The sequence below is a fragment of the Sinocyclocheilus anshuiensis genome, unplaced genomic scaffold (assembly GCF_001515605.1).
Source record: "Sinocyclocheilus anshuiensis isolate Anshui unplaced genomic scaffold, SAMN03320099.WGS_v1.1 scaffold152, whole genome shotgun sequence".
Lineage (NCBI taxonomy): Eukaryota > Metazoa > Chordata > Actinopteri > Cypriniformes > Cyprinidae > Sinocyclocheilus > Sinocyclocheilus anshuiensis.
In genome coordinates, this window is record NW_015555781.1 from 2469348 (window position 1) to 2491926 (window position 22579).

Sequence of the window (22579 nt, forward strand, 5' to 3'; positions counted from 1 at the left end):
GCGGCTCTCTAGGACCGAACTTGCCTACCCCTGCACTGGACCATACACATCTTCATCAGCCAAAGTTAGCACTAGACAGCGCGAGGAAATGACGCATCACAAACGTTTTGCAATCATATGCATCATGTTCTTTTGCCTTGAGAGAGAAAAACAACAAACGCTTGAATTTCAGTTAAACTTTATTCCCTTGTTGTGCATTTAATATCAGGTAATCTGAATGGAGGAGGATACAGACCACTGTAGTGCCATTTTCGCACACTAGAGTACAAGTTCGCCTTTTGGAAAATCTTAGGAAACAACATGTTTTCCTTCTGTGAGATGTAAAAACAGTTTTTGGCATATTGTGCCATGGTAACACCCTTATGATGAGGTAGATCAACCAAAGGCAAGAACAGGAACGCGTTACGATCAGATCCACCAAGAGCAGGCCTGAATGATGTTGGCAGGGCGGATTCTCCCAGAGCTGGATGATTTTGTTAAAAAGCAGCAGTCAACAGTGGCACAAAATTCTCCTTCCGCAGTGACCAGTATTAAGAGACACTTGACTGATGATAACAAGGAAAACTCTTATAGGGGATCCTTCAATTTTTTCTCCAATGATAGTCCACACTCCTCCACTAAAAACGGATACTGAAAATAAGAAAAGAAAATAATTATGACTGTACCAAGGTATTTCAAATAGCCTATCAGAGTCATATTGCTGCACACACAGTACCTGCTGTTGGAATTAAAGATCTCCAATGGGAATAATTTCTTCATTGATGAAAAACTCAATGGTCTCTTCCTCCCAGTCATCGACATTGCTGTCCAGCTCATCAGTGTCCACTCCTAGAAGAGATCAGAAAATACAGTGATTACTAAAATAGTCCCATACTCAATCTCTAGAGTTGGGCTGTCACAATCATTACATTTTTGTTGGCAAAAAAGTCATCACTGTGATTGTCAATTGTGCTAATTTTGTATTATTATTATACTGCAAGCTAAATGCACTGCCAAATTCATTTTGAGCAATTAAACAAAACGCACAATTTCCTATTAGACTTTATAAACCAATAACACATAGGGAATGCCATGAATAAAGTATAAAAATACTAAAACAAGAGGCATGACAAAACAGCCCAAAATGTTTGTCAACCAGACTGAATGGCTGCATATCTATGGTAACGCAAACGTTGATTACCTTTTTTCTGCAGAACCAAGAATGTTCAAATATACCATTTTAAACCTACTGAGAAAGGCCGTACATATGACAGATAATTAGGTCCAATGGTGCAGCAGTTAGCATTTACCAATGACTGGCTAAAAACACACCACTGCACTAGAGAGAGACATCTAACTGGTATAAATGCTACATTTATATGAATTTATAGCAGTGTTCCTCAACCCATTATCCACAACAATATGTGAATGATTAAGGATAATGACTTTTACCATTATTTTTCTTCACAATTTCTACCTGATACAATATTTTAAACCTTGGCATAACTATAAAAATTTATTTTCATATAATGTATAAAAATGCCCATTGTGATATAAGACTATTAATTTACAAATCTAGAAATCATCTCGAGGCCCCCTTAGAAGTTTTACTAAGGCCCTCCGGTTGATATATAGTATTTGGAGCATAAAAGTTCTTCATTTGACCGGCAAAGTGATTACATAACTTAAAGATTAAACATTGCAGTTATGTCAAAAAATCGTGGTTGGATCAATTCATTGCAAACTGATAACACATAATTAATGCAACGGGTCTATTCTAGAAAAAGGCATTGAAACTGTGCTTTGCAAAGCAGCCTAAGAGATGTCACTGATGGTCAATAAAACTCATTGTTGAACAGAGCTGCTCTCTGCATTAGTTACCTCCTCTGAGTTCAAGGCGGAGAGGTTTCTGCTCGTTGTACATGTCAAAGGTTCTCTCACGGTATTTGCGATAGTCCTCCATCATGGAACGTCTCTTGTCCACCAGTTCCTGCGAAGCACAAAGCACTCATTTAAATTTGAGCACTGACCTTTGATCCACATATAAATACTGTGTGCATCCTAGGAAAAAAACAACAACACATCAATTTCATACCTTTGATGCCTTGGACTGACTGAGACGATCTTTCTGCTCAAAGATCTTGGAGTATTTCTTCAAGTCCTTCTTAATGAGCTGTGGATTTCAAAAAGTATAGTGGGATTAGAGTTCACTCTGCTTGACAGAGTAATGAGAGAGACCCTGCATCTGACCCCTTCTCACCTTTATTTGCTCTTGAGTCAGTAGAGAGGGTGGACGGGGCCTCCACAGGAGCTGGCAGAAACGCTCTTTGTTGGTCTTCTGCAGCAGACGGCCCTGGAATGTCCACAGCCAAAAGGCATTGTCCACCTAAATTTAAAAAAATAAAATCAATTTATACAAAGGCATGATATGCATTTTCAGTCCACATAAAAGAATAATAAACACTTCCCTGCATCATATTTTCTGAATGAAAATCCAATAATTATATTGGTATTGATCATTGCAGCCAATCACAGATATATCTGTTAAGCGTGTGAACACAATGGCCAATCAGAGGTGTTTAAGAATCCACTCAAAATGCTAGCGGGAAATGCTGGTATTGTCACATTTTTAAAAATTCAGTACCGACTGGTACCGATGTGGGTACTTTTGTCAACACTAATATATATTTCCAATAGAATCAGATAAATCACCTTGTGGCTCCACCAGGAGACAGACGTCACAACATATCGTCCAGTGGGGTCCCATTCTACGTCCGAGGCCATGTAATGCTCTGCGATGTTCATCATGGTGCAGTCTGACGTGTCCACAAAAGCAAGAGCTCCATTCATGCTATAGGATGAAACACAGAAAATCATACGAATGAACCACTCTAAAAGAAAGTACAAACAAACAGCACATTTAATGAGTACAGACCTCCTCAACCCAGCCAACACCAAAAACTGCCCCTGTGGACTCCAGAAGATGCTATTTGCCTGTTGCTTGTCAAACATTTCTGGAACAATAAATTTTTTGGTAACCTTTTAGATCACATACATGTATAAAAAATATTTGTAAAGAGTAATGCATTCACAATGGGAACACTTACTTATTAAGTCAATTTTGCCATTGTTCTTCACGTGGTAGAATGATACATTGATTCTGGGAGATTCACCATGTAGCACAGCAAATTTGCTGCCATTTGGTTCCCAAGCAAAGGCAATGATGCTCTCTTTAAGATAGGCAGAGAAATCAGAACCAAGAGAAGGTATTAAAGACAGTAAGAAACAAGAAATGGCAACATAATGTCTCAAGATCCTTCTTACTTTACCTTTCATCTCCACCACATCCACAGGTACCTGCTTCTCTCTCATTCTGAAGATCTCAAAGTTGGTGACAACGCCCTAAGGCAGAAAAGAAATTGAGCAAATCCGTGAAAAGGAAACATTTGAGTTTAGTGTCAAAGCACAGTTTCAAAGCAACTCTCATACCTGTGTTCCTTTGGGTGTCCTGTCCACCTTCACACAGAGATAGTCTCCGTTTTTCTGCCAGTGAAGTTTGCAGTCCACAACATTAAACAGGTTGCGGACTCTGATCTCATTCCTGGATGGAAGCTGCATGAGTGTTACTCTTGCTGGGATGTCCTTATCCTCAGGAACCCAAAATGCAATTATATTATCACCAGGTGACCAAGAGAAATCCCTGCAAACATAAAATTCATTTTACATTGAAATATGTCCAAAAAATGGGATTAGTACTTAGAATGATTTCTGAATGATCATGTGACACTGAAGACTGGAGTAATGATGCTGAAAATTCAGCTATGACATCACAGGAAGAAATAACATTTCAAAATATATTAAAATTGTACTAATTGTTTCATAATATTATTGCTTTTACTGTGTTTTTTTACCAAATAAATGCAGCCTTGGATACTTCTTTTAAAAACACCCAAGGGTTTTGAACAGTAGTGTATTTATGTTATTAATTGCTTTATTTTACTCACTTAATTCCATTTATCCTCAAACTCTTCTTGTCCAAAAGACCCATTGACTAGAAAAGGAGAATATTTGATTTGTTAATTAAACAACTGAACTCTCAAATTCTCAAACCTTTTATCTCTATCACAGGACACTTACTGGTGTCTCATAGATGCTCAGTGTGTCCTGCGTCATTCGGGCAAAGAACTTCCCATCTGGACTCCACCTGAACAGAACAAGATTTAGATTACGTACTTATATTAAACATTATATGTTATAGTTTGACTGTAATCAAATTGGTAACATGTATTCTTAAAATCAACTCAGACCACACTTACTTGAAAATTGGCCAGTGGGCAGAGCTTTCACAGTGAAAGCCTCTTTTCTTCTGTCCTGTGAGAACATCCCAGATGATGATGGCCTGCGGGTCATCTTTAGTGTCCATAAGAGGGCTGAATGTTACAACATATCTGCAAAAACGAATTACATTAAAAATGTGTAATAGCAAAAAAAAAAAAAGTATAATAATAAAATCATCTGACTGTACAATGTAATACACAATGATACACTGGAAAATATTCTCCTAGTTTAAAGATCTCTTTAAAATATATGAAGTAGTGAATGAACGATTCATCTGCTGTTATTTGGTTATTTTGATACTGTCACCATTGACTGACAACCAGGGTTATTATTGCTAACCACAAAAAATCATTACTTTAAATAAAATAAATATTTTTTTAATCATATTTTCAAATAAATAAAACTTTCAAATTAAAATGAAAACATTTTTTATTACAAAATATTAATGTCCCTCCAGGTGCTAGTTTAATATAAACAAAGTCTTTTTTTTTTTTTTTTTAGTAAATCGAGTAAACATTGTGCATAATACGTAATAATTTAGGTTTTCTTTTAATCTCATCAACTCTATATATTTGCGTTTATAAATAAACAAACAAAGATTGAAACAATATGAACCCATTTCTACACGAGTCCATGACATACCTCTCACAAGGTGAGAAATCAATGAGCTGAACCCCCTGATGACTGAACCTCTGGATCTGCTTGAACTTCTCACCGCCCCAGAGAGCAATGCCTCTCTGATGGAATGTGGCCAGATAGGTGCCTTTTGGAGACCAGCGCACGTATGTCTCGGTCCAGCGCTACAAGCAAAACGTAACAAAAAGATACTGAATACAGTACGCACGGCCACACTGTTATCATATTTTAAAGATGAATGGGTGAACTCACCGCTCTCTCCTCTACTTCAATAGGTTCCTTGACATCATTAGCAAATATGCCTGTTCTTTCACCAGAGTCATAGATTACGCTGTACTGATCACGACAGTCAGGATCCTCCAGCCAGTGACGCAGATTCCCCTGAAACCAAAAGACCAAATATCAAACGAATACACAAATTTAAACGCATGTTAGTGTATTGCAGGGTTGGATTACACACAATCACACTACTCACAAAATCTTTAAAGGGCTGCTTCTCAGGAGCTTCCCACTCATCACTGATTGACATGTACCTACAGAGATGAGACACTTTTGATTGGTCAGTTATTTAGCATTGTTTCATTACCACAATTACTACATTTTTCTTCTCTTTGGCCAGTAAAACAGGACTTTTATTTTTACATTTTAAATTGCAGAATGTGTCATTTACTATGCTGATATAGTGTGTGAACAGTGTGATATCATCTATATCGGCCACACTGTTCTCTAACGCAGTGGTTCCCAACCCTGGTCCTGGAGGCACCCCAACACTGCACATTTTGCATGTCTCCTTTCTCTGACACACCAGTTTCAGGTCTTGGAGTCTCTACTAATGAGCTGATGACCTGAATCAGGTGTGTTTGATTAAGGAGACATGCAAAACATGCAGTGTTGGGGTGCCTCCAGGACCAGGGTTGGGAACCACTGCTCTAACGTATTGGCATCAGCAACCAACAAATGCATATCGGTTGACCTCTATTTCAGACGTAATACATTATTCGCAAATGCTGTCAAATAACAGCACAATTAAAGATAACATACTTGTCAAAGTCTGTGAACAGGTTGACACGGAAAGTGTGCTGCTTGTCCAGCTTGTATCCATCAGCGCTCTTCACAGCTTCATGAGCATGACTTGGTGCAGAATACTCCAGGAAAATGTACCTGTGAAGACGAAGCACATTAATTAAAATTCAAAGAATAACATTATTCTATCATGTTTTTCCATATCAAAGATCGTATTAGTCAGTATTAACATATATAATATGTTGCAAAAGCACTATTATCCATGCATCTATTTCTAATATTCATATCCTTTTTAATAGCAGGCCAAACAGTGTATAATATCAGCTATAAAAAAAAAATGATCAACGACGAAGCCAAAAATTACCCCTTGGTCTTTCCATCTGCGATTGGATAGAAGTCATTGGTGATTTTGCCAAACTTTGAGAAGATCTTCTGGATGACGTTCTTGAGTTTCTCCAGACGTTCTGGACCAACCTGAGGAACATTATCCACCACAACGACCGAGTCGATGCCGTCTGCCTCCTGAGGTTTATCCCTGAGAACATCCCCCAGCAGCTCTGCATACGGAGAAACCATCCAATACAAGCCACATCAGCATCTTAAACATGCCACGGACAAACAGATGTTACAGCACTACACTTAACTTTCTGAATTCAAGAGCAAAAAAGCTGCTGACACAATGCACCAGCGCTGCTGTGACGCGCGCGTCTGTTTCCCTAACGCTTTTGTCCTGCTCGCGCAGCACATGCTGAACTGAAATACGGAAGCGTTAACTGGAATAAAAAGTGTTTAATCTAAAACGGAGCAGTTAAGCTGCATCATATATACCTAATCAATGAATCCGAAGGGTGTTTGTGTTAGTATCGGGCTGACACGTTGAGTTTTAGGGTTTAGCATGTGACTCATATCCCGTTAGCAGGCGGGCTAAAGCGCAGGCCTCTCTTACCCTGATCACTGTCGTCCACGAAATCCTCCGGATCACTGAACGAAGGCTCTTCTCCGTCGTCATACTCCATTTCGGCCTCCATATTATCCGTATCTCGCATTTAGAGATCGACTTCTGTCAGTCTGGGCGTGTGAAAAGGTGTTGGTAAATTTCACTGCATGAATCCAGAGATTGTACTCACTCGGCCATGTGCAAAGCAGCCGGCGCCAACCACCGCGAGCGAGAGAAGGACCGTACCATGTGTGCGGAGAGCGGGTGAGGGTTTCGCGGGTTTCGTAGTAATGCACAACATAAATTTAAGAGCAAGATGACTTTTTGACTTTAAATAATAGTATATGTCCTTATAATGTTATTCCTGTGGTCCAAATGTGCTAAATGTGTAATTTTACTATAAAATATGACATGCATGACCCCTTTTATCATCAACGTGGTCTTTCCCTTTGCTTATCTCCCTGTGCTTCCTGTTCATGTGACAAGTACCTCCCGTCCGAATATGCGTACTGAACTACTATAGTATGCAAAAGCTGATAGATAGATAGATAGATAGATAGACAGACAGACAGAGAGGATAGATAGATAATACATTTATTTTATATAGCGCCTTTAAAAGTTGCTTTCTCAAAGTGCGTTACAAGCAAACATCACATCAGAGAAAACAGCACACTTTAAATACAATAAATATACAACAAACAATGCTAAATAAAATGAATAATCAAGTAAAAGCAATCCTAAAATATAATGTTTTAAGAAGAGATTTAAAAGTCACTAGTGAATATGCTTCCCTGATGTTTGCCGGGAGAGAATTCCAAAGCTTAGGAGCATAAGAAGAAAATACTCTATCACCCCTGGAACGAAACCGTGTCTTGGGAACAAGAGACCACTCTGAAAGGAACGCAGATTACGACATGGTGTGTAAGGCATTAAAACGTCAGTCAAGTACTGAGGAGCTAGATCATGCAAAACCTTATATGTTAGCATAAGGATTTTAAAAATCAATATGGTACCTGACAGGGAGTCAGTGCAAAGACTCCAAAACGGGTAATATGATCACCAGACTTGGCCCCAGACAGAATTCTAGCAGCCGAATTTTGTAAGTATTGAAGTTTGTTAATGGAGGATTTAGATACTCCAGCAAGAAGACCATTACAGTAGTCAACAAGTGAAAACACAAAAGAATGTATCAACCTCTCAGCAACTGAGAAGGACAACATAGGACGTAAACATGCTATATTTCTGAGGTGAAAAAAGGATGTCTTAACCATATTCTGCACAAAAGGCTCAAATGACAACGAAGCATCAAAGATGACTCCGAGATTTTTTACGTTTCTTTGAAACTCCAAGGCAACACCATCAAAAGACAAAGTAAGAGAACCAGCATTTCGCAGTTGATAGGGAGAGTCGAGGAGCATAACTTCCATTTTGGAACTATTTAAAGACAGAAAACTATTAGACATCCAATTCTTGATCTCAGTAATACAGTTAGAAAGATGCACAACGTCCACATGTTGACCTGGTCTTGAATGATACATCTGAGTATCATCAGCATAGAAGTGATAATTAAGGTCAAGAGATCTTAGTAGTTGAGCAAGTGGGTAAATAAATATACATACTAAAAAGTAAGGGACCCAATACTGACCCCTGTGGGACACCTGTATGAACAGGACCAACCTTGGATCTATAGCCACCCATAAAAACAAATTGACTGCGAGTCAGTAAGATAGGACCTGAACCAGCCAAGAACTGTCTCTGATAAACCAAATACAGTTTCAAGACAATTAAGTAACTATGCATGGTCAATAGTATCAAAGGCTGAACTAAGATCCAAAAGAATGAGAAGTTTATTTTTGCATATGACAAATACATAAACTTGGTATGAATGTTATTTTACAGTGGGATGAATTTATTCATTTGTTTCATCTCAAGGCTCGTTTGTGTACCCTAATAGTCTCCTTTCATACCACTGTACCACATTTTGGGTAACAGTATTGTACCTGTACCCCACTGTTCTCTGATGGTAAACGAGTGTAATATACAGATGTGTGGTACACATTGTAAGTTTTTTTCCAGTGACATAACATTTAAATGCACTGGAAGGGTGAAGCCTAATGATGTGGAAATGAGACCCTTTAATCTTCGGGGTGGCTGGGAACATTACAAGAGAGTTATTTTTCAAATACATCCTCAGGGCATAACTGCAACACACAAAGATGATTGACAATTAGCATACAGTTTGGATTGGCGGTATGGTTCTGTTCTGGGCAAGAACTCCCTGCGCCTCCATGCAGCCTAGCATGGATGAGAGCAGGGAGAGCAGCAATAACCCCCCAGGGTAAACAGAACAGAACTAACATAAATGTATTGCAGATATTGTTAAAGTTCAATCATTTTATGTACACATTTTAGAATTAGTATATTATATATACGATTTATGAAAGAAGTCTTTTGTGACTGCATTTATTTGACCACAAATACAGTAAAAGCAGCAATATCATGAAATATTATTACAATATTTTCTGTTCCATTATATTTTAATATGTAATTTATGCTGCAAAGCTTAATTGTCAGCATCATTACTTCAGTCTTCAGTGTCACGTGATCCTTCAAAAATCATTCTAATATGCTGATTTGCTGCTCAAGAAACATTTATTATTATTATTATTACCAATATTGAAATCAGTAGTGCTGCATAATATTTTTGTGAAAACGATTTTCCCCAGAATTCTTTAATGAATAGAAAGTTAAAAAGAATAGCATTCATTTGAAATCAGACTGATTTGCAATATTATAAATGTCTTTACTGTCACCTTTAATCAATTCAATGCATCCATGCTGAATACAAGTATTAATTTCTTTATAAATAAATGATAACCAAATGAAAAAAAAAATCTTCTGCAAGCAAAAACAATTAACTTGATATTGGACATAATTTTATTTATAACCTTTATAGATCAAAAATAAAAATGAATAAAGTATAAGAATCATTGTATGTTTAAATTCCTTTTTGTTTCTTTTCCCTCTTGCTATGTTTAAAACCATGTTCTAAAGGAGATTTTCAAGTTGGGGTCTTTTTAGTAGACAAACGCCTCTTTACACATAACCAATAGTGGGCGCTCTTGTTGCAAGGCGTTTGAAGTTCATATGGTTTGTCTTCAGTTAGTGAGACATTTCCCAGTCATACATGAGTCAGATGATTTGTTCTGTCTGGACAAACTCTGGCCATCTGCATAATGATCTGTGTTCTTCTAGCATTTTTTTGTTTACAGTTGTGATTATATACTAACAGTAAAGTTCCTGTAGGCACATCTTTTCAAGCTAATGTCAGAACTGACATTTTCTCTCACTCCTTAATACTGGAAAAATCACAATTGAATGTGTATTTGAAAGCCCAACACAGGCCTAGCAGGCAGATTAAAATAAAGGGCAGACTGAAACATTGTTAAACAGTCTGGCAATGACTGCTGCCCTTATTTATTACTAAATATCAGCATTCAATTTTGAAGTGCAATGAAAGGCAGCCCGGAGGAAATGTAAGTATAACACAAGTCATGAGTTTTACCTCACGCAAATAAGCCATGGTCAGCCCAGAAAAGGCACTTTGTGTGCTTAGACATTATCTTCTTGCTTGAGCAGAGGATTTGTCAAGGGTTACATGGGGAATGTTTGTTTAGATGTGTCTTACCATAATAGGACCTCTTTGTTCGGAGAGTCAAACATTAGCTCCCTCACAGGAAAGGAAATGTTCTCAGCAACTCTTATATGACAATAAAACCTAAAATAGCTGGTTGCAAAGACGGGTGGCTTTTCGAAAAAGATGAATCTAAGCTTCAAGTTAAAACAGTACTTACTGAGCACAGGCCCCAGTTGAGGGTAACACTTCCTTTGCCACTTAACTCTTGCATAACCTCTGTTTATTTGTCTTTGTTTGAACTTGCTTCTAAAGCCATGTGCAGGAAATGCACAGTGTGGAGACAGTTCAGTTTTTCATATATGGGAAGACAACATTTTTAAACTGTACACACAAATAAGACACCAGAAAGTTAATAGTAATAAGATACAGAAACAACATTAATGTCAGATCATTTATCTTCTAATATACAAAGCCTACTGGCCTATATCATTGGTTCTCAACCAATGGGATGTGACCCAAAAATGAGTCGTATCCTTTCTCACAACAGGCCAGGGAATAAACAAAGCTAAATGCAAATAATGAAATGCAGCTCTGGTAATATACTGTATGTCAAAGGCTGATTGTCCAATCAAACTGTAGTATTTGGATGTAAATTCATCTGTCACATTGCCTATGATTGATTTTAAGTTCATTTTTGTTTAGATTTGTTTGATCAATTTACTGGGGGTTGTGATAAGTTGTAAAAAGGACATTCCCATTATCTTCTGGTTTTTGTTATCAGCATTTGTGTTACATTTTAGTTTTTGAGTGAATGTTTATTGTGTTAATTTTGTGTCATCTGTGTTGGTGTTTAGACTTTGTGTCAATGTCCCTGTACTTCATCTATATATGAGTATTGGTCTCTTACAATGAACTCTGATTCATCATGTGGATCACGTGGATTCTAGTGTACAATCTGTATTATCATGGTGATTATCACTACATTTTAAGGTCAAAAAGCTGATTTTGAATGGTATATTAATATCACTTACATACAGACACTATATTCTATCCCGTAATACCTTTTACTGTGTATATCTGGCAACCAAATCCTCCTGTTTTTACTGTAAATTAAACTGCATATTTTTACAGTGCATATTAAGTTGCAATATGCAGTTGTATAAGAAGAAGCCCAAAAGTATAACTCAACATTTTATTGTATTTAAACAGTTCTTATATACAAAACACACATAATGAAGTTAAAATCTGGAATTTCACACTTTTTTACAATCACTGGATACTTAAAACTTTAGGGAAGCAAAATTTGAAAGTTGAAAAAGTACAGTAAAACACTGAAAGAGTGTTGAAGTAGACATCCTGTTAATAGTGACACTCTTGAGATCCTAAGAGGGACAAAACACCAGAGCAGCTAATGTAACTTAAATACTGTAGTTAAATCACCTTCAGTAGCTTGAAATTGCAACTGGAAATAGTTTCTTTGATTATTATTCCCCAAATATAATTGATATCAAATTAATTACATGCCATATGCTTATCTTGATTGCAAGTTTTAACAGCCTTCATACTGTGTCTGCTTTTCTTTTCCGCTATTTAACTTTCAAACTCTCCCAATGGATCTGTGGTCTTAAAAGAGCCTTGAATTAAAGAATCCAGTCGGCTTCTTTATGTGCACAAGAGGAGCCAGAGATCTTCCAGTAAATGCATGTGTTTTGCTCCCACTGGGAAGAGCTGTCAGGGACAAAGGTTTAGGGTGTGTCCAATATCTCAAATCAAATCTCTTCCTGCCAACTTTCAGTAAGCCAACATGGCACTGCTGTGATTATGAAGAAGGACAGAATTTAAAAACCTTTAGGGCACATGTCAATGTTGTTTTGCAAGAAATGAGTCACAGTTTTCATTGTAGTCCACAAACAAGAAAGAATGCAAGAAAAGGGCTTGATGCTCTTGTTAAAACTTGAAAACTACTTGATAACATATCTCAAGCTTTCCCTTAACACAAAACAAAATTCTGACAAGTGACACCTGCACTGAAATTGAAACCGTGCATCCTCCAAGAATACAGTGAGTCAGCGACTACCTCTGATGACAAAACCAGATCTCTGGAAAATGGATCAATCTGTGCCACCTCCCACAACAAATTCTTCTTAGCATTTGCAGACATCACCAGGAAGTCACTTCACCCCCCCGTTCATGAAGTAGTTCAAAAGAATATATCACAACATGGGCGCAACAAATCGGGGGCTCGTCCGGGATCGCAACTCCAGCTAAAACCAAAAGCACACAGCTGTTCACAGCAGACATTCATCAAGATCCAGAGAATAAAACTCAGTCCCCAAACAACATCAGGTTGACTCCTTGTAAAGTCATTAGCTACACAGGTTACATACATTTCAAGAGGATTAACATCATATTTATACTCATAAAGTACATATGCTGTGCAATAATGACACTTTAAGAATACCATTAATGCATTATTAGTGGTGTTAGGCATAACCAGTGATTTGACCCTTCTCTATATTTCAAAGCTTGTAGCTTAATGTGAAGAGACACATAAAAGCAGAAGAGACAGTTAACATGTACAAAAGCTCCTATTCACTCTATGTACAAAAACCCTGCTTAGTTGTTAATGAGAATTTTGCATGTCATCTATAAACTTACAAGTATAGATAAAGCAAAATGTGATTTAAATGTTAGATTAAACATAAAAACTAAACCTGTCAAGTGACATGAAATTAACTACTTGTTCAAACAGGATGTTCAGTGCAGGTTTGCGATTTATTTTTAGGATGTTGTTTGGGAGATGAGCCAGTGTAATATTGTGCATTGAGTTTATCCTTGAGGAAAGAGGTGAAAATACTCGATAACGATTGATTATCAGTCTGCTTCATTTTCTTTGCACCGACAAACTGTAATACCCTCAAATGTTCTTGGCTTTTCTACAATCCAAGGTGTCTTCAAAGTTCCTGTTTCACAGGAGGACAGTAAAATGAGTGGACAAAGAGAGATTGATGTCATTTTCATTCGCCATGTCTCAAATATAAAGGACTGGATATTGGAGTACATGATTAGCTAACACACGATGCAAAGTACATTTTGCACCATGATGTTTCTCCTGCACAGTTGTCAAAGTAAAATTGGTTCAAATGAAGTCAAGAAGGCATTTCCTCCTGCAATAGGATGGGAAACGGACTCAAACAATGGCAAAACAGATTACTGTAAAAGTCACTGCAACATTATGTCTTTAAGGTTCTCCTGAAGAATTGTGTCTTTGACCGCATGAAAGACGAAGCGAATGTTCTCAGTGTCAATGGCAGTGGTGAAGTGGTGGAAAAGTGGCTTGCTGCGGTTGCGACGTTTGCGATTGAAGCATTGCACAAGATAGGTCTGCACGTCCTCCAGTCGGTGAGGGTCTCCCTGGAAGTCGGAAAAGTGTTTGCAAATGCTGACTTTGCGTACCTTCTTCACCAGAAGGTCCATCTTGTTGAGGAAGAGGATTATGGACACATTGGAAAAGAGCTTGTTGTTGACTATGGTCTCAAAGATGTTCATGGACTCCACCAGGCGGTTGGTGCGGCGATCTTCCATCAGCACCTGGTCATACTCGCTGGAGGACACCATGAAGAGGATGGAGGTGATGCCGTCAAAGCACTGAAACCATTTCTGTCTCTGAGAGCGCTGGCCACCCACATCTACCATCTTAAATGGGATCTTCTTAATGACAAAATCATGCTCCACAATTCCCTTGGTGGCCTTCCTGGCCAATAGAATGTCCTGTCGGCTCGGTACATAATTCTGTAAGAAAAGGTTGAGTAAAATTGAGTCAACAGCAAGTACACTGTTTATCATTAGATAGCATGATTGTGTTTTTTAGCACAAATCAAACAGTTTTTAGCAGTTTACTTCTGCTAAATTTATCTTAAATATTTTTATTAACAATCTTATTATTTGCACAGCTCTTTTAGAGTTTTTTTATGGTTTGCGTTCTACTAGGGTTTTGTTTTTTAACCATTTGTGCAACCTAAAACATACTTAAACATTCTGCTATTTTTTGGTCAAAAGTAAAATAAGAGTGGTTCCCAGGAAATCTTTTGTCATAAACATATAACCTCTTAATGAAAATTGCCAGAAGGGCAGACAAAATGATCTTGAAGCAGTTTTCATAGGCCCCACATCCCACCCAAACTGACATGTATTTGTTTTGTCATTGGCCTTGGTTTCCGTGCTCACACAAAACACTTCCAGGCCTTTTTTATCACTCATATGAGACACACTATGTGTTCTTGGCTACCTTGGCCAGTATCAGTCTCAAAGAGACCATTTTACTTTCATTTTCAGTGTCTCCAGTCTTCATTGTCACCAGCTCTGCTGGGAAACAGTGTATAAAAAACACTATTCTTACTAACTATCTTTCCAAATGACTATCCTTGTTTATTTAATAGATATATCATCATTAAAACATTGAATGATCATATAGCATGCAGAACTGGCACTAATAAATAATGCTGTGTTATCATGACTCACCAGTTGTCCAATCCGATCCAAGTTGTCCAGGAAGTATTTCACTGATTCACTCTGTAAAAAAAAGACCACAAAAAAGTGTTTTACTCTGCGCAATAATGGGCATTTCAGCTTATTCACATTTATGATTTAATTTAAATGAAGCAGAACAAACTAAACAAATAATATAATAATTACATATATTTCTTCAGTTCTGTAATCGATTAAAGGATTAATAAACTACATTGAATAAACTACATTTTAAAATAAATTAACATAGAAAGCTGTTATATTGTGTTAATATAAATAATAAATAAATGAGCATAAAATGAGCATATGCTTTAGTGAGCATAAAAGACTTCTTTCAAAAATACTACAGACCCCAAACTAGTGTAGCTCTTCTACTCAAGCAAGTAAGTAAAAATCTATTTAAAAAAAAACAATCTTATTCTCACATAGTAATTTATTTGCAAAACTCTCTTTTAACATTTTTATTTAAACAAATAAGGCAACACGATCCCAAAAGCTGTTCTAATTCAGGAATGGAAAGTCTAAAAGTAACAGGATGTTCCTATCTTTGTCTGAGAACTATGTAGAACACTCATATCACATAGTGCCTGTCAGTAGAACTCCAGTTAACTCTATAATGTAGCTTTTACACATAATGCTCATAATCTCCTGTTACTTCATAAAGTGCTGTAGGGAGTCAGATGAAAAATCATTCTCAAGTATTGCTCCCTTGGACCAAAATTTGGTTAAGTGAACATTAGCACATTTTACAGTCATGACCGCATTGCATTAAGGTCTGTTTACATTACAGAACGTTGGCTGTAATAAATGGATCCTGTAATTTCCAAACATTACAAATGAACAGGCACATGAACGCCTGCAGGCTCTATGTGTTGAACTCAGCTCAGACTTTCACTCCTATAACTACAGGAGAATCAGGTCAGAAGTCAAAGCCCAATCCATAAATAAAGCTGACTGATGAGACGTCTGAAGCTCAGGGTGATCGGAGTCAGTACATCATGTTCACACTGGTCTCATCCAAGAATCAATTATGTCTGCTGCCTTTATAAGCCACAATCTACTGATAACTGCATTTATTGCCCAATATCTGCAGACTTTTCCAAGCCAAAAAAAAAAAACATGTTCTGTCTTAATAGAATAGACTCCTTAGAATGAAGCAATAGAGAGATGAACTAAACTGCTGTGTTGAGCATTATTTCCTGACAAAGTTGTTTTCACGCAGGCTTTTGGATGGCAGACACTGCGGCCTTGGCGTTTCAGTGGACATTGTCTGGAAAAGCAAATTGTGTCCTCTAGTTTGTGTGTGTCTCACAAAGGCCCCTGGCCTGGCCCATGTTCCCAACAGGAAACAGCTGTGTGTGAAAACAGGGGATTAGTAGAAACGCGCTGGCCCTCTATAACAGACTGAAGCCCAACACCCCAACCCTACACACAACACACATACACGGCACATCATCATCAGAGTTTAATGTCACGCAGGCAGGAAATCACATAGATATCTGATAGCAGCGCCTGTGGCTTTTATCAATCTCTCTGTAGAATATGCACACACAATAATTCTTTACATGATTAAAAAAATATTTATTCATAATTACATATAATTATATCATTTAATAATGATATTTCAAAAATACGTATTTCATATTTTATATATTGCCCATATATATTTAATATGGGTAATATATAACACATATTTTATATGGGCAACATATAAAATGTAAATCTTTTTTATTTTTTGAAATATCATTATTAAATTAAGTAATGTCTTTTTTAGTTATATGATCAAAATGGGGAAAAAATGCACAAAGCCCCCCCAAAAAAATCTGTTTTGTTAGCTGAAATAAATACAGTTGAATTAAACTGAAACTGAAATATACTGTAATGACTCTACAACTAGCTAAACAAATTAACACAGAATTCATTTAATTTTAGATTAACACAGTATATTACAACATTTTAAACCTCATATGACCTTCATTAATCATAAAAATGCACCTAGATTTTATATTGTTATATTTCAGTGACAGTTAACACATTAACATGGGCTGCCCAAAAATACCACAACTAAAATAAACACTAAATAAAGTGACAGTAAGTCAAAAGTGGAAACTAGCAAAACTAAATGAAGTAAAAGTACAAATTGAAAACAGCACTGAAATAAAAACTAAATTCAAAGCTACTATAATCCTGAACCAACTGATCCTTTATATTTTTTTCAGTCTTTTTAATCACTTTATGGGTATATTGTGATGTAATGTTATGGACAAAACACTGAAAGTACAGTTATATAAATGCATATAAATATTGGCATAGTAAATTCATCCCTATGCAGTATAGTCAGAAGCTGCAGTAGAACAGCGCTAAAGCACAGGACTGTCAACCGACCCTTATCTGAGCTCTCTGATTGGTCCCTTCTCTGCACAAAAGTATATGCTGCAGGTCATTGGCCAGTAAAGCTTAAGGTCTCCCTCCTCCCTCCTCCCTCCATCTGAGCTCAACATGCACATGACGGCCTGCTGAGAGTGTGGGAAAGATCTACGCTGAGGCCTTGCAGGCCACCGCCACAACTTTAGCACAATGTAAGAAAGTGTGCCCATGGGTATTTGTGCAGTGAGTAAGGGGAAGCATGATTGAGCACGGCCATGTACAGAGGCCTTAACCCCTTCCTTTCCCAGCGGTGATCTCAATCTCAGTCCCCTTCAAATAAACAGCAGGTCTCCAGAAATGAGATCCAATTAAAGGCATCCCTTATGACCCTTGACTCAAATATAGACCCCAGTCGCTTAGTAACTAAGGGAAATGCCTTGAAGGAAAACATATTTAGGTAAAAAAAATATCTTGAGAAGCACATGACATAAAACTAGCCCTGATAAATCTTGCCGTATTCTCTGTTTCGATCAAACAGCATCGGTGTCGTCTTGGGAAAGAGCTCGTATGAACAAAGCTGAGTGGAAGGGATGAATGCTTTTCTAAAGTTTCAGCGGGTCCATCAGGGATTCTTTTCACCTCACACTTTGTTATATCTGACAGTAAAACCTTCCTCGGCATTGAGTGGAGATCTTACTTAAGTGATGTTCAACTGCCAGATCCAGCAGCTGTGCTTTGTTGGTGGATAACTGTTCCACAGTGACTAAGAACAGACATATCACTGGATGTTTTCATTTCGCTCTCAGTAGGAAATGTATTGTGCCGATCTACAAAAGTGCGATTCAGCTGTATGTTCCTTTTTTGCAAATGAGATTTAAGCATTTAAGGTGACTTGACTTAAATGTCACTTTGAAGCAATACAATAGCTTTGTGTGATGAACCGGGGGACTTGCAATATAAAACCTTATAATTTTTTGGAGTCCTCATTCATTTTCACTTTTTGGAAAAGAGGAGCTGAGACATTATTCAAAATATCTCCTTCAGTCTTCTAAAAAATATCAAGTCAATAGCAAAACTTCGAAATTAATTTCTTTTCATTTCAGAGAGAAAAACAGCCCTCTTCTGCAGTGATGATGTCCGCCCTTGCCTTCGTAAATATCAGACTATGTAAATAATCCTCATGCAAAACAAACAGAGCTTGATTTCCCGGTTCTTGGAGTGGGATTGCCTATTTGGTTTGGATGCGAGCATATTAATCCCCCACATGGAGCTCCTTCACCTCCAGAACTTCACAGAACCTCGGGCTGCTCCCACACTGTTGATCTAGCTGTAACCGCACACCTCGCCTTTTATCTTTGCGGATAGACTATTATTATGATTTCTGAATTGGAGGAGACCAGTAGAACGGAAATGGATTGAGTGTGGAGTGTCAGGGAACTCTGAAAACAATTAGGAGACTTACATTATGCCAGAGGTATGTTAACAATAACATGAGCTGTGTTCCTAGAAACAAAAAACGAATGCTGTAAGCCTTAATGCTGTTTAAAATTATATATGTGTACATAGCCATTTAAAAGTTTGGGGTCAGTAAGAAATTACTACTTTAATTCAGCAAAGATGCATTAAATTGATCAAAAGTGACAGACATTTATAATGTTACAAACAATTTCTATTTCAAACAAATGCAGTTCTTTTGAAATTTCTATTCATCAAAAATCTATTTCTACATGTTAAGCAGCACAACTGTATTCAACATCAATACTAAGAAATGTTTTTGAGCAGCAAATCAGCATATTAGAATGATTTCTGAAGGATCATGTGACACTGAAGACTAGAGAAATGGCTGCTGAAAATTCAGCTTTACCATCACAGGAATAATTTATTAAAATATATTAAAATAGTAAACATTTATTTTAAACTGCAAAAATATTTCACAATATTACCTAATATTTCATATCAAATAAATGCAGCCTTGGTGAAGATAAGAGGTATCTTGCAAAAACAATACAAAACCTTACTGATCCCAAACTTTTAAACTGCATAGTGTATATTAAAAAATATACGAGTAATCACTGACAGCACTATAACATATATAAAATATGTTATTTTGTTAATATTGTTTAGTTTTGTTAATGTAATGTTTTAGTTCAAATGTTTTAGGTGCACATACCACATAAATTAAGTGGAACAACACTGATAGATGAGTCTCTCTGGACTATCCAAATGCATCTAAAGGAGCTTCGTTCCCTCCAGAGCCTCGGCAAATATATGTATCTAGTAGAGTAGAGTGACACATAGCTGCTCTCAGTATAGTAAATGGTCAAAATGTCACGCCTGAAAAGACTGGCTAAAAATCTAAATTAATTCACTGCACTTCTCCGCTGTGCTCTAAACAATGCGGTACTCTCCTGACTTTGAATTTCTAACATTTAGAAAATACAGTGAGTTATGTGCTTTAAAAAACACATGGCCACATGAAACTAACAATATGTCTATGACCTTCTCTGAAGCATTTAATATAAAATACTCTAATGGAAATTTGGTTAAATTTTTTCTGATGTAGCTCAGTCACTTTTTTCATAGAAAGATGGTCTTCACTGTTGTAAAGTGTCATCAATAAAGACATATGAAACTAATCGATAATTGCTGAATTGTTGATCATTTTATTATGGATTTATATTGATTTTATCAGTTAGTTGTTGCAGCCCTAGTGTCATCATTTCCTCAACTCAATATAAGTGTGACCTCAGTGGTGTGGCCTCAGCAGCAGACACAGTCTGTCAAGTCCTCTGTAATGTGAGAATGTGTAAAAAGTGTGAGACTAAGAGCCGAGCAGCTGTTTTTGCTCCTCCTTGGGCACTCTATGGCTCTGCGGGTATTTTCCTCTTTTCTCTCCTGTGTCACACCTCAATCAGTTCTGCTCATATCTTATCCATTCACCTAATGGTGGCCCCTCAGGGAGACTGACCCTAGACAGGCCTGGAAACAAACCAGACGGGTGGAATAAAAAAAAAAAATAGTCAAAAAAAACTGTGTGGGAGTATGACGTTTTCAACAACAGCCAAACATCCAAGGACATGGCTGCCTATAAAGTCAGTTTTTCCTCTTCCAATACAGTGCTCCCATTGGGTCTGTTTTCAGTAAGAACAGCCCACTCACCATCTGTTTCACAGGGGCTCAGAACTTAATATCTATTGCTAATCCTCACACTTTTCTCATGGACATGAAAGCGGTACTGAATTGTGTACTGAGCTTTACTGAACATGCTGATGGAGGAATCTCAATTTGTTCAATGTCTCTCTGAGCCCATCATTTCCAGAGAACAATCATGATCCTGGAACCTAAATTTAATGCATTTTGTATAAAATTCACACACACACACACACACATATATAAAAGTTACACCTTCAAAAGTTCGGGGTCTGTACGATTTATTATGTTTGCTTACCAAGGTTCAAAATACAGTAAAAACAGTAATATTTTGAAATATTATTACAAAAATTTTCTATTTTAATATATTATAAAAATGTATTTTATTCCTGTGATGCAAAGCTGAATTTTCATCATCATTACTCCAGTCTTCAGTGTCACATGATCCTTCAGAAATCGTTCTAATATGATGATTTGCTGCTCAAGAAACATTTCTTATTATTATCAATGTTGAAAACAGTTGTGCTGATTAATATTTTTCTGTTTTTTCAGAGGTTTCTTTGATGAATAGAAAGTTCATAAGAAATTAAATAGAAATGTTTTGTAACATTACAAATGTCTTTACTGTCAATTCATTCAATAATGTCCTTGCTGAATAAAAGTATTTAATTCTTAAATCTAAAAAAAAAAAAAAAAAAAACTTACTGACCCTTAATTTTTGGTAGTGTATAATGTGGCTCATGTATTTCTCATGTCATTCCAAACTCATATGACTTTCGTTTTTCTATGAAACACATAAAGAGACATTTTAAAGAATCATGCCTTCAGTGCCATTTCAATGAATGCAGAGCTTTCAGACTGCAATAAGGTCCTAAAAGCACTATAAAAATATTTAAAAAGTGACCCACATGACTTATACACTATTTTTCACGTTTTCTGAAGTCATGCAATAGTGATGTGTGAGAAACTGATTCAAAATGTAAATTGTTATTCATTATAAACTAATAACCATTGTGACTGAATCACAATGGTGAGATGATCGTGAGATGAACTTGAGAACCAATTTGTGAACAAACCATTCAGACTGATTTTGTGAGCCAATTCGGTTGATTCATTGAAAAGATTTGACTCCAAAATCTTTTTCTTTTTATTTTTACAGCTGAAATCTGAAATCTCCATTAATTGAAATCACATGCAAGCAGAGCATGTAACTAAAAAAAAAGTTTTCTTTAGCGTTCCACAAAACAGAAGAAAGTCATTGAAAGTCATGAGGGTGGATAAAAATGAAAAAAAGCCTCTTCAAACCAAGCTTTGCGAAATGAAACAAAAATGTATGCAAATTTTTTGATTATCCAGATTGAATTTTTTTAGTGCCTAAAATGTAACATTTCATTGAAAAGTGTGATTCTTTAGTCTCTGAATAAAAGTTAAAAAAAATCATATTTTCCATTATAAGAAGTCAAATAACCTTGGTAAGCCACTTTGGCGTATAATCTCCAGCCTAGGAATGTCAAGGCAATGGAAGTGTTTGTCATTGTCATATCAAACCTCAGCAATGCCTGTAGAGTACTTTGACTAAGTTGTACTATAATGGCCTAGATAGGGCAGACAGACAGATAGGACACTGGAGGAGCGGGCCAAAATGAGCGTACATTTATCGCTCCTGACAGTCTGTCTGCAGATAGCACATGACAGACGACAGGGCAGCCAGAGGAATATGGCTGAATGCACTAGTGACACCTCTCAGAGTCAAAAGCCATTCTGCCACGTCCCTTCCATTCTGTCTTCTGAGAAATGAGGGGTTATAGTGAAGTTAGTGAGGACATGACGCCCAGAATAAGCGAAAGAAATGGGATGTAGGAATGATAGGAATCTGGAAACATTGAGTTTAGCTGTTTAAGATGTTGGATTACAGGTCAAGGTCTATAAATGATCTTTTGTTAAGGAATAGCACTGGCACACGGCAGAGAAAAGAGAACCTAAAA

General features: G+C 36.9%; 2 protein-coding genes across 2 annotated transcripts in view; both read right to left on the reverse strand.

Moving 5' to 3' along the window:
- Window positions 1–161: 161 nt before the first annotated feature.
- On the reverse strand, window positions 162–7166 carry LOC107674692 (eukaryotic translation initiation factor 3 subunit B-like). The gene is made up of 19 exons (XM_016468767.1): window positions 6923–7166; window positions 6341–6533; window positions 5995–6114; window positions 5429–5486; window positions 5206–5334; window positions 4960–5117; window positions 4296–4427; window positions 4117–4183; window positions 3984–4030; window positions 3469–3679; window positions 3309–3381; window positions 3087–3209; window positions 2915–2993; window positions 2692–2830; window positions 2240–2365; window positions 2075–2152; window positions 1861–1969; window positions 716–828; window positions 162–630 (listed from the first exon to the last, which is right to left on the reverse strand). The coding sequence occupies exons 1-18, from the start codon at window positions 7020–7022 to the stop codon at window positions 728–730; spliced, it is 2043 nt and encodes a 680-aa protein (XP_016324253.1). The 5' UTR covers window positions 7023–7166; the 3' UTR covers window positions 162–630; window positions 716–727.
- A 4596-nt stretch (window positions 7167–11762) lies between these two features.
- The window catches only part of LOC107674729 (guanine nucleotide-binding protein subunit alpha-12-like), a 30174-nt gene continuing 19357 nt past the window's right edge, over window positions 11763–22579 (reverse strand). Inside the window, exons 3-4 of the mRNA XM_016468823.1 lie at window positions 15072–15122; window positions 11763–14342 (exon numbers count right to left, since the gene is read on the reverse strand). Of these exons, the coding sequence (XP_016324309.1) occupies window positions 13773–14342; window positions 15072–15122 (621 nt within the window). The 3' untranslated portion in view covers window positions 11763–13772. The remainder of the gene's footprint in view (window positions 14343–15071; window positions 15123–22579) is intronic.